We start from the raw sequence: 12994 nt of genomic DNA, 5'->3' as shown, positions 1-12994 counted from the left end.
CTGGAACATGAAAAAGGAATTAATATACTTTGATCTGTATGTTCTTTTGAGTGGCCCTAATAAGTCGCAGCTATATTAAGTATCACCTTTTACTTGTGTGAAACTCAGGTAAAGTGCCACTAGTTGTAGATGGTAGATGCCAGGGGTATGCTGGGGTTCTTTTTCCATCCTAACAGCTGCTTTGTCGCAGTTAACCCGGCCCGTTCTCCTTTCTGCGCATGTCCTCTGCAGCCCGTATGAACGGAACACCGGGGCCGCAGACGGAGAAAGACAGAGAGACCTAGAGAGAAACAGGGGATCCCATGGAGCTTGCCACAGCACCGCTGTTTTCTATGTCTTCTTATCCACGATGCACTTTAGGATTTCAATAAGATGCGTGTGTGTTTCCAGATAATCAGTTTCCTCTTCGCCGTAAACTTTTATTGCCAGCCGCTCCGAGCTCAGGGTGAGTCTATGCTTATGAATTCAACTCCATAACTGTAACTGATACAACCGTCTTGTAGTTTGTGCCCGCTTTGATGTATATTTAACCTTTGTTTGTCTGACAAATTAACAAAGATAACATGGAAGAGTTTCTTAAGCAAAACGCCATGGTTTCACAGGCGAGTCTGGATGTTGTGGGCTCCAATTCCACACTAACTTGTTGATTCAGTGACAGTTTGCATCCTGTTAACCCCGGTATGTTTCGCTCTCATGATGGAGAGCTGTACGCCGAACCCAACTTAGAAATCTCGCGATTTAAGGCAGACTTGTTTAAAAGTGAAATTACACATGTCGTAGACCACGCCTTGGGATTATTTCTGCATTATAAACGTCTTTTGGCCAATTCGGCGTACAAATTGTCCACCAGCTATCTCATAATTTCAAGCAAACCCCAACTTTAATAACTGGTTCACACCGCTAGCTACCGCCCACTACGGTGTATGTTCATAGGGGAACAGTGTGGGAATAACGGGTTAAACAAACCTAACAGTTGTAAAAGTTTAGATTACATTTAAATACGTGGTGGTTTTTGCATCAGATGTATGCTGAAAAACGAATCCTTAAAATTCGAGCAAATGTAATTTGCCATGTTGTTTGAAGTTACTACCTTTGTCGGCAAGCAAGGTAACATTATCTAGAGTTTATTTTGGAATGGAGTTTGGCGCACCGTTCTCCCCGACCAAGAGAACGGCGCCTACAGTATTGGGTCTAGCGTCCCGTAGTGTGTCTAACCACAACGAAACCGTTTGTGAGCCATTATCAGAAATAAATTGCAATATTTGACTACAAGATTAGGTATTTCCCCACTTAGTTTCAGCCTAGCATTTATTTGGTTAATTCTTGTTTGAGACGGACCCATCGAGAGGAAGGAAATAGAACTGGCTGCCTAGCGGATAGGGATGAATTAGCTCGAGTTAAAAAGAAAGACCGGGACGCCAAATTCCGTTTAAATTTTTTAGTTTGGAGAAACTTTGATTTTCGACAAATATATATACACGTTGTATAATATCACACAAGGCATTTTAGGAATCAGTAGGATCCACTCTTCAATACGGCATACATATAATGCATCAACCAGTCCTTTCTCCTCTCAAAAAACATGTTTTGTAAGTGTTTTACCGGTTATTCCCTAAACCCTCCTGCAAAATAAAACGTGTTGGGGGTGAGTAAACGGTGTTAGTCAATTCTAAAAGGGGTTTTTATATTTATTTAAAGCGACGGTTAGTGGAATGGGCCAATTCAAACAATTCAAAAGTGTCTTTTCATCTTCTATGAGGTGTTCACTTTTACCGATGAGCACGGAAACATCAAACTGCCAGATGTTCGGAGTTTTGCGCGACTAGCGTTGTGCATTCAAGTGTGGCTGAATCTGTTAGTGTTAAAAAGTGTAGTAATCCTTCAGGGTGCTAATTAATCCACACAGACTTGTCAAGGCGCTTAGACAATCAGAGAGGTGTGGATTGGTGTTGTAAGGCAACTGGCCTTGAATTTGCTTTCACTTGTTAAGTGGCTGAGTCAACATGGAGCTGACACTTTGATACTTTGTTGCTACATTTTCCAGCCATTTGGCAATAGGCATCTTCTCCCAAGACCTCCAGCTGCTGTTAGTCTGCCATATCATTTTGGCCAAAATGCATCCCTCTCTCCCTCGGCAAGTGGCTTGTTTTATCTGATGGTTTTTGATGGCGGGGCTATAAATTGGTGTTACATGCTGGTGTGTAGGTCTTTGATGTTCAAGTCCACATGGGTGCAGGATGTGGATTTGCCCTGGTTAAATATCACTTTGTGCAGTTTCGTCTGACACATCTGTCCTGAACATGAAAGAGGCAAAGTTCTTAGATCCTCAGTTGGGGTGCACGCTGTCTTCCAGAGCCCTGCGTCTGTAATGAAGGTTTCAGAAAACCCCAGAAGCTTTAGGTGTGATAAATAACAACATGTGGAAAAGAGATCAGCCACTGGGCTTCTCAAGAAAAGAACCTACACACCACTTTCTCCTCTCTATTTCTGTCACCTATTTTGTGTGGAAATTCCATACAGTTTTTTTTCTGTCTTGTGTCCCAAGCTTTGGGAACCTTCTCTCCTTTTTCGTTTCTTCTCATGTTGAGATTTGGGTATGGAGGCTAGCCGTGAGAGAATGCATCTGGAACCAATTTGAGTCCTCAAAGCAAAAGGGGAAGAGGAGGGGACACAGTGAAGTGAGCAGCAGCCCTTTTTCTTCCATGTCCACTGTTTTCAGGCATGGGCCTGAGTCCCTCAAGCCTAATTATAGCTTTGCTTACACAAGATTAAAGCGCAGTACGGTGCTGGATTTCTTTGCTGTTCCTTGATTTGATGAAATGTTGCATTGAATATCAACTGTAAGTCTATATTAAACACAAGCTATTTTTTTTGTTCAACCCGACAAACCAACCCTAATTTTTGTTAAGGATATATGCAGTATAAACAACTGGAAGTAAACCCAAAGCATTTAAAAGGAAACAGCATGTTGATTGATAATCTCCCACTTATATCTTTTAAATCTTCAGGTCAAATAAGACTGAAAGCCACCAGTGGAGTCAAATTGTCTGTCAGTGTCAGTACAAATACAGTATTTGTGGCCCATTCTGGAATGAGATATTCACCACTGAAAAAAGCAATGTGACACCTACCTGTCAAATATAAATGCTGAATTGAAATCTAACTATAGATTATTATTGATGTTTAACTAATTAAAGATGTGTATTCATGAATGGCACCATAGTTGTAGATCAAATCACTTGCACTTTAACCCTTTTTTTGCTTATATCTGATATACAGTGTTTTGTAACTTAATTTTTTACTAGGAATTGACTTTTTTTTTTAAGACCAATACTGATGCTGATATTTTTCAACAGAAGCTGCCAGTAGCTTATACTTTGTGTTAATAGTGTCTGTGCATTTGAAAATGACTAGGAAAAAATATTCAGAAAAACAGAACAAACAAAAAAAAAAAAAACCTCTTGTAAAGTAAATGCTTGAACAAGCAAAATTTACAAGACTGTTGCAAATGCAAAAGAAGAAAATTTTAGACTTTAAAAGAAGACTTTAAAAAAATCTTTCATATTGGAAGGAAGACATGGACACACCAATATCTAATATTAAAAAAAAAAGGCAGATATTGGCCCGATATCACAAAACCAATAAATTGCTCTAGCCATATTAGAGCAATTTATTTGCCTTGACTGCTGACCCGGTGACTTGACTGTTTTCCCTGGTGATGCTCGTCACTTCAAAGGGCTTTCCTGTCCAAGGGAGGATGAGCAGTCTGCTCATAGCTGGGGGTACATGCTAGTAAACAGCTCCACCATTTGTGCAGCAGCAGGAAGGCTCTTACACAGCAGGCTGGTTACAGTGAATGCATTATATCCAGAACTGGAGTTCACGGGCTTGTTCTCCCATCAGTGTTTGTAAACCCATAAAATGCAGAGCAGTTATAGTCTGGAACTCAGTAACAACGAGAGGAAGATAGCACCACTACTGTCCTACAGAACAGCTAGGAGGAAGTGAAATAATCACATTTTTCAAAACTGGTGAGCTAAATCTTTGACCACCAGCCAGCTGGCAACTGTGATCATCAGTTTAACCCAAGAGTATAGTGGTGCTGCTAAACTTAGTGCAGCTTCCCAGATTGGCAGATAACAAAGCTGTACCTCAAAGAAGTTAAACTGGCTGGTGAACCTCTCAATGCAGTTGCTATTGTGACTGGTTGACCAAAGTGGTGCCCATAGTCCACACTGTCATTGTCCAGATGGTTGCATTTTAGTGGCAATTTATCCATGCACTCCAAAGCATGAAATCAAGCATAAAGCATGGATATAGACAAGCACAATTCGAAACTGACAATTGATACAGGTAAATATGTCGGTGTTATGCATCTTTGTTATTTGAACCACAGTGAAAGAACTTTATTTCTAGCAGGCAACAAGAATTCCAGTCACGTGACATGCAGTCATATGATATACTATTCATAAAAGTGTTTATTTCTTTTACTTATTGTAGGGAATCAGTGATTTTTTTTTGTAGTTGTAGTTTTGTAGCAAAAATGAGATGAGAGAAAGTTATGAGATGTAAAAACATAAAGAGGAAGCTTCATTCATTGGTCTATTATGAATCTATGGAAGTAAAATCAAAAAGAATATGGAGCAGAAATTGTGCAGAGATGGGAACCGTCTCAGCAACTGTCTGGTTAATAGAGAAAATGGACATAAACCTGGTATGAACAGTTTAAAAGCCAGTAAACAGTTTAAACAAACAGAAATAGACTTGAACCATAAAAAGACAAACTGTACAGAGCCACTTATTTTGCACACTGAACAGATGCTGGGTGGCATGTAGTTGACTGTCAATCCATGAAGAGTCAGGGTAGTCAGACTGAGGATCTTTTCTTCTTGTCTGTTCATTTACTGCCTCTGACAATTTGAAGGGCCATTACATCAAAAGTATATCACAAGAAAGCTCTTTTCAAAGTGTAATGAAAAGGCAAACAAGGGAGAATAAACAAGAAGAAAAAGGAAGAAAACATTCCGGACTATAACTGCTCTGCATTTTATGGATTTACAAAAATTGATTACATTTAAATGGATTAAAATGGATTAAATTATGAACAAATGAAATCAAATGAACAGCTGACATGGTTTGAGTTAATAAGTATTTAAATCATATTTCAGTGAGCTAATGTATATCAACATTGCTTTCATGTTTTGGTGGGAATTCCAGCGGGTGTTTTGTTTGGTTTTGTTTTTGCTGACTTAAATCATTCAGTAATGAACTCTTTTGATGAGTCTTTTGATTCAGTTTCCTAAAAACACACAATGTGCATGCCAATGGTTACTTAATATTGTTACTTGAAACTAGACTTAAATCTAAATTTAAGTGAAAATGAGCGTGCATTTAAAAAGCTGTGGCCCTATTTAAGCTATTTGTGTATTTTGCTTCATAAATAAGTCTCAGTGAAGGACGAATCACAGGGGACACAGGGTGGCACAACAGCATAATGATCCAATAAAGGAACACATTGCGACCCCAACACATGCAAGGATTAGCAATGTTAACACAACTTTGCAGAGATATATTGGACATATTCTACTGTTGTCATATCTGTTTGGTCTTTAAGGACGGTTTGAACTGGCTCACTGGGGTTTATGTTGTGGTAAAAGACAGACGACTCTTGTTGATTCACCTGTACATTGGTGGTTCAATGAAGCAAAGACTTTTTGACTGACTCAATCACATCCGGTGGTTTCAATCTGTCTCGTACACTGAATGATCCAGTCTTGCTCAGTGAGTGGGACAACAGCACTACTGTTCCCAACTTTATGTGCGGGATTGAGTAGAGTTAGCCTGGATTCAGCCCTCATGAATTATGCCCACATATTTGAATTACGTGGCGATTCCAGAGATCTGGAACTGCTCGCATTCCTGGGGGGCTAAATCTGGCATTTTCCTGTCCTTTACAAATGTTACACCATTGATATAGACAAAAAAAGTTGCTGTTGTTGTGGCGATGCATGATGACTCAATCAGTTAATCTAATATGATTGGTTTAATGCTGATCAATCATCTTCACCCATTAGGTGGGACAACCTCTGACTTCGGTAAATCATCTCTGATAGAGACATGGGTCCACACCGCTGAATTACAGCGTGATTCATGGGGTCTGGAAAGCAGGCTAGAGTTGACTCCTTTTGTTCACTGAACTGCATCGTGTAGGTTGAATCCATCTCAGTGAATAAGACTGAGAGCGGTTCTGAGTCAAACCTGGTTGCTGGGATTGAACTGGGTCCTTTAGTTCACCGAACCGCATCCAGTCTGAGGTTTTGATGAAGTTCCTTACAGTCACTCGTCAAATCCCATTCAGTGAACGAGAACGCTGCCATGCCCAGCTCGACTTCTGGGATTGAATTGAGTCCTTTCATCCAGTGACCGAACCACATCCTGTTTGTTGTTTGATTCGGTCTTGTTCTGTGGATCGTCTGGACATGCCAGAGCATTTTAGACACAGAACTGATTGAAGACGCAGCAGGTTGAAGTTCACTTTTTTCCTCTCTCTCTCTCTCTCTCTCTCTCTCTCTCTCTCTGTAGTGACTAAGTCCTACACTCGAGCTGCTACTGGTTGCTAATTATTCTTAAATCAAATATACTCAGACCAAAAATCATTGCACACTGAGCACAGTCAAAAACTGTTTGATTCCCTTTGATTAGCAACACCTGTGATTTGTGGCAATGAACTTAAATGTCCTGTGCCTGGCCTCGGCCTTAACCATGCGCCACCTAGTGTTATGGAGGAATACTACGTCTCATTCCAAATCAGATATATGGCTCCTACACTCTCCTTTTTAGATAGCATATTATTTGATAGTGAGAGTAGAGAAAGACAGGACAGGCAGGGGAAAGAGAGGGGATGACATGCAGCAGGTCTGTGCTGTGGTTAGGGTTAGGGTTTTTATTGTTCTCCTGCTACAGTCTCTCTCTCTCTCTCTCTCTCTCTCTCTCTCTCTTCACTCCTTCATACAGCTCGGAAGGCTCAGGCTATATTTTAAAATGTTTCATATCACCCTAATAGCAAAATTCACTTCATTTCTTTTTATTTTACATTTTTGAGGGTAATTTTTTTGGAATTGTTTTATAATTTTAACCTTTTTTGTTGTTGCTAATTACAAGGATACAAGGATACAAGGAAGTTTATTTGTCATTATACAACAGGTTGAATAATGAAATTAAAGTGTGGTTCCCTCTTGATTGATTAATTGATTGTATAGAAAATAAAATTATTAAACATGGAGGAGTTCAGATGGTGCATTTAGTAGTCTCACAGCCTGAGGGAAGAAGCTGCTCTGTAGTCTGGTTGTACGGCAGCGAATACTTCTGTATCTTTTGCCTAATTGTACAGTAGCCTAATGTTTTACTAATTTGCTGGCAGTTCTTTCTGGCAGTCAGTCAGCAGTTACATTCAGAGGGGCAAATCTCCAAATCTTTTGGGTGGATCACCATGAATTTTGGTGACAGCATTCATGATGGTTAGAGGATAAAACTTGGCAATTTTGATGACCCCATGGCCTTCCCTGAAATGCTGCCAGCAGGCTTAGTGGGGCCACTGTGTTCCAGATAACACACTTGTTCCATTACATATGCTGCACACACACACACACACACACACACACACACACACACACACATACACACACAAAACAGGTCAGCTCTATGTCCTCTTTTGATTCTCCAAATTGAGTATGAAATGAGGGGGCTGAGCTGTATCTGGTATCTGAAGAGTGTGTGTGTGTGTGTGTGTGTGTGTGTGTGTGCGACATCTGTGCTCTTTCTGATGGGATTCAGGTGCTCCGGAGGTTTGGTAGATGCGTAGCTCGTGTGTATGGCTCCATGCTCCATCCAATACACACCTGGTCAGCATATGGCTGGAGTGGTAACTCCTACTGTTTACATAACCGTACCGCGTGCGCACACACACACACACACACACACACACACACATGCACACACACGCACAGCCGTACTGTTGTTGAGTCGTTATAAACCTTGAGACAAATTCCTGTTTTTGTCCAAACTTAAACAGTCCCATCAGGGTCGGACTTTTCAAAGCCCAGCAGTGACACTGATATTTTTAGCACGACTTTTCCAATATCTGACACTTTGTGCTGACATTCACTATCTTTGAATTTGACCAAATTCAAGCCACAAACTAACAAGGATTTTCAGGACTACAGGTGGGCATCACAGACACAGTATAGGAATGGATACTTGCCCTGATCTTTACCAGATTATTCTCATGGTCACATGGCATAGCTGATCTATCCCATGTGAAAACAAATCCTAGATTTTACCCAAACATAGTAGTTGCAGATATGGCGAGTGTCATGAGAGTTCATGACATTTGTCTCTGATTTGTTACATTGCTAGACTTCTAGAATCAGTGACTACGTATGCACACCATATTCCGATTTGGGTCAAAATTCTGGTTAAGGTCATTTTTATGCGCTGCAGCAACTGGAATATTCTGTTTACATGTTACTTGGCATATTCCCGTGTTTTGGTGAAGAAGAAGAAGAAGAAGAAGTCGCTATTCCTGTGTTTTCTCCCATCGATATACTCCATGATATTTAAGTCTTTCATCAGCTGAAGGCAGACTGCAGTCTCCTGGTCTACAAAATGTTTATGCTTCACATTTCTGCTAATCTTTTCCCAAAGCAAGTTGTTCTGTTTTAGAATTCCAGTGTCTTTCCTGTGTGATTTCCACACATTAGCACACATTTATAATGTGGGTAAGTTGTAGTAAATTGGGCACACATTCAATCACTGGTATTATCCTTCAAAAACTGAATCGTGACCCCAAGAATTAAAATGAAAATTAAAATTATGAGATTTGTCAGCTTCCCCACACTAGTAAACTGATCTGGCATTGGATGTAAATATCAAATGTAAATGTCAAATTTTGATAAAAATCCATCATGAGAAGGTTGTTAAATAGCTGGACACTGTCCGGCTCCTTCAGGTCCATCCATGTCTCCCTCACAGATGTTGATTTGAAGCATTTGGAAGAAGATATTAGTTTTATATTAGGAACAACGAAATGTTCCATTCATCAGCAGTTCCCCTGAACATGCTCTGTTTTCAATGAAGTAACTTTCATGGATACACAAAAGTTTTTAATTTATTATCGCATTTATCTCCACTTGCCAAATGTTTGTTCAGTTTACTCAGATCGTGGGACACGGATCTTTGTCAATTAATTTGCCAGAAGAAAATGCTTGAATGTGATTTGTTTGTCTAGTCGTGCTTCTAAGTTTCATCTTTGCTTCATAAAGAACTGACACAAAGGGTTATATTTCAAAAGTGAGATCAGTCTAATAAACAGTAAGCTATCTCAGTCTGCTTTGATCTTATGAATGATGCTCTTCAGTATGGCTCAGTTTTTCAATTTCATCTGTGTAGGCAGAGATATTTTACAAGAGTTCAGTCAACTGAAAATCAATACAGATACTTTGTGAGTCTAGTCAGCGTGGAAAAAACTCTTAGTAAGTCATTTAGTCTTGTCTTCAGTGTCTTCAGTCCTGTTTTTCTGCATATAGAGTAAAAAATATGCCAGTGTGATGAAATAGTCCCAGTTGTTTCCAACAGTTTCACTGGTTTCAGGACATTCAGTATAAATATGTTGGAACAAGGCAGAAAAAGTCAGATCAGCCAACTAGGATCAAGAAAACACTTGATTCAAAAATTCAAAACTCTGGAAACAAGTTGATAGTCATCAGAGACGAGTGGGATTATCTCATCTCAGACATATTTTTTACCTTATTTGAAGAAAAAACAGATTTGAACACTGAAGATGAGACTGAAAGACTTGTTAAGATGGAGATTTTTTGCAATAAAACAGCATAACTGTAGGGCACTATAACTGTCGGGCCCATTGAAATCCAGGATAATAATGATGATGTAGCTTCAATGAAGCATTGCAATCAGCAGATGCAGAATATGACCGTGACACTGTCATACAGTATGGAAAAGCAGTTTAAGAATGTTAGCTGGGGGGAAGTGCACCTCAATGGCAGGAGGCTAACAGTTAGCATGTGGAGCATCCAGCCAGTATCCAGCACTCAGTAACAATGAGAGGAGGACAGCAGCACTACTGTCCTACAGAATAGCTGGGGGGAAATTAAATAATATCAGTTTTTTCAAAGTGGATTAAGTCTCCCTTTAAAGCCCTCCCACAGACAACTAGTCAATATGTAATCAATTAAACCGCTTCATATCCATTGTATTAGCCTGTCAGTATTGCCCACCAAAAAAGCCATTATCACTCCACTATCTGAGCAAAGCAATATATCAGTCTAACCCTACTTCAAACTCTTTTAAAGACTTCCCTTATACTCCCAGATAAAGAAAATTAATACCATCCATTGCAAATTTATGTATCGGCTTATCTCTTTATATGAAGTATGACTACACAGAGAGAAAAAAAAAAAAACTGTATTTTTCTGAATCTTCTCTCCCATTTTCTTCCAAACGGCACAGTTGATCCTTTAATGCTTGAACGCTTATTGCAGATCTCTATTAATCAATGCACAGGAAGTGACCTCTGACCTCCAGCTATTAAACTCCCCTAGAGAGTGTGCTCTGGCACCGAGGAATGCAGGAAGTAGAGGCAGCATACAAGAGGCCCCTCTGCAGAGGGTATGTGTGTGCGTCTGCGTGAATTCCTATATACACTTAAACGCATTTCATGGCTGTAAAATGTGGAAACCTTTGTATGACTCTTAGTGTTTGTCATTTTATTCACTAACATTAAAAGCTCAGTTAATTCTGCTGATTCGCTGAAAACAAATTATAAACATTCTCGATAATTTACAAAGAAAAATATAATAATTAAAAAGGAAATAAGTAACTTTGCACGATTGCTTTTTTCCCATATAGCCTAATCTTATCAGGTCAGGTCCTACGATTAAAAGTCTTACGTATTTCACCATGCAAGCAAAGGTTTCTTTGCACAGCATGTGCCCTCTTAGATTAATACAGAACAGGGTTTATAGTGTAGTTTGCATCATATCAGCTTTTTATCTGACTTCATGTCCCCTAACAATTAATGTCCTGGTTACCTCTTTTTATAGTATCCAATTATGGAATTTTAATTAGCTTTGTTCAATTAGAAATACTTTTACCGGGTTTCTTTTTTTCTGTGTTAAAAACAGCTCCAGCTAGTATCAAAAATGTCATAAGCAGTCCTAAATTTTCACTCTCTGAAACCTGTAGATACCAGAACATGCACTTTCTCTTTGTCTGTCTCCACATATACACACACATACAGAACACATCCACACAGGAAGGTGGCTGGCAGGAAACCCTGAGTAGTGTTCCATTTAAAGAGAAGGGGATGCATTGAAATTCCTCTCCTTATCATCTCACTGGCTGCCTCCCAGTCACGAGCATGTCTGCTATTTCCAGATTGTTTGTCATAGTTTAAATAGTGCTTCATTTCCCCCGCGTTTGAAGTGGGACAGTGCAATCGCTCTGGTGGTTGGCGCTTTGGTGCTGTAAAAACACGGCGTAAAAAAATCTTCTACTACAGCTGATACACCAGGCTGAGTCGGGCTGCTGACTGTGCAGACAATTCACACGTTGGAGAATATTATTATCTCTTGTCTTGATGTATTGAGTCGTGCCCTTCCCTGTCTTGTCCTGCCTTGTCCTCTCTTGTCCTGTCTTCTCTTGTTCTGTTCTGTCATATGCTGTTCTGACCTGGTCCTGATCCTGGTCCTGGTTCCGGTCCTGTCTTGGTCCTGTCCTATCCTGTTGTCCTCTCCTCTCTTCTCATCTAGAGTGGTAATCTGTGAAATTGAATTTTTTTTGTCAGCATCTTTGGTGCTGAACACTCATTGCTGTGGTGTTTCTGCATTGCACTTCCCAGAGATCACGTGTCAAACAAAAAGTGTGGTCAGTGCTGTAATAAACTGATCCATACTTTATGGATATTGACCTATAGTTTAAGAAACCAGGCAGCCATCTTGTTTTGATGGTCTTATCCCTTCTGTAATCATGTTTGATTGCCTTTACTGTCAGTGGATAACTGAGTGGCCCTGAATGTTTTCATACTAACATCAGGACATCGTCCTGTATGTTCTGTCTTGTCTTGCCTTGTGCTGTTCTGTTCTATTTAGTCCAACCCGTCCAGTCCGATACAGTCTAGTATGATCCGGTCCAACCAACCCAGTCCAGTTTGGTCTGGTCTGCTCCTGTTTGGTGCAGTTCAGTTTGGCTCTGTTCTGTTGTGCCTGGTCTTGTCTGGTTTGGTCTGATCTGATACAGTTTGATTTGGCTTAGCTTTGTTCTGTTCTGTACTATTCGGTCTAGTCTGATATGGGCTGCTCCAACCAGTCTAGGCTGGTTTGGTCTGACCTGGTACAGTTCGATTTGGCTTAGTTCTGTTCTGTTCTGTTCTGTTTGGTTTCATCTGGTCTGGTGTGGTCTGTTAGGCCCAGTCTGGTTCAGTGTGGTTCAGTTCGGTTCCGATCTGTTCTGTTCCATTGCATTCCATTCTGTGCAATTCTATTCTGTTCTCTAGAGTAGTTTGAGATTGTCATTATTTTGTTTTCTCTCCATTTTGGTACTAAACACTCATCGCTGTGGTGTTTCTGCTTTGCACCTCCCAGAGATCACATGTCAAAAACAAACAGTGTGGTCAGTGCTGTAATGAATTGATCCATATTTTACAGATTGTGACCCATAGTTTAAGAGACCAGGCTAGCCATCTTGGTTTGATGGTCTTGTTCTTTGCTACTCTGGTTGGTGCTGTTCTGTTGTGGTCTGTTCTGTCCCTTTTGGCCCGGTCCAATCCAGTCCATCTGGTCTGGTCCAATCTATTGTGGCAGCTTGTGGTCTGGTCTACCCCAGGTCTGTTCTGTTGTGTTTGGTCCAGTCCATCCAGTCTGGTCCAGTCAACTCTGTTTCTTAAAGTCCAGTTAAGTCCAGTTTCGTCCGGTCCAGTCAG

At 40.3% G+C, this 12994-nt stretch overlaps 1 protein-coding gene across 1 annotated transcript in view; it reads left to right on the top strand.

Annotated features, from left to right (window-relative positions):
* Window positions 1-262: 262 nt before the first annotated feature.
* Window positions 263-12994, top strand: part of reck (reversion-inducing-cysteine-rich protein with kazal motifs) — an 87416-nt gene continuing 74684 nt past the window's right edge. The window contains exon 1 of the mRNA XM_030079847.1: window positions 263-445. Within this exon, the coding sequence (XP_029935707.1) occupies window positions 373-445 (73 nt within the window). The 5' untranslated portion in view covers window positions 263-372. The remainder of the gene's footprint in view (window positions 446-12994) is intronic.

Source organism: Myripristis murdjan, chromosome 20 (genome assembly GCF_902150065.1).
Source record: "Myripristis murdjan chromosome 20, fMyrMur1.1, whole genome shotgun sequence".
NCBI lineage: Eukaryota > Metazoa > Chordata > Actinopteri > Holocentriformes > Holocentridae > Myripristis > Myripristis murdjan.
Note: the sequence above shows the minus strand (reverse complement) of the source record. Positions and strands in the feature narration are given on the sequence as shown.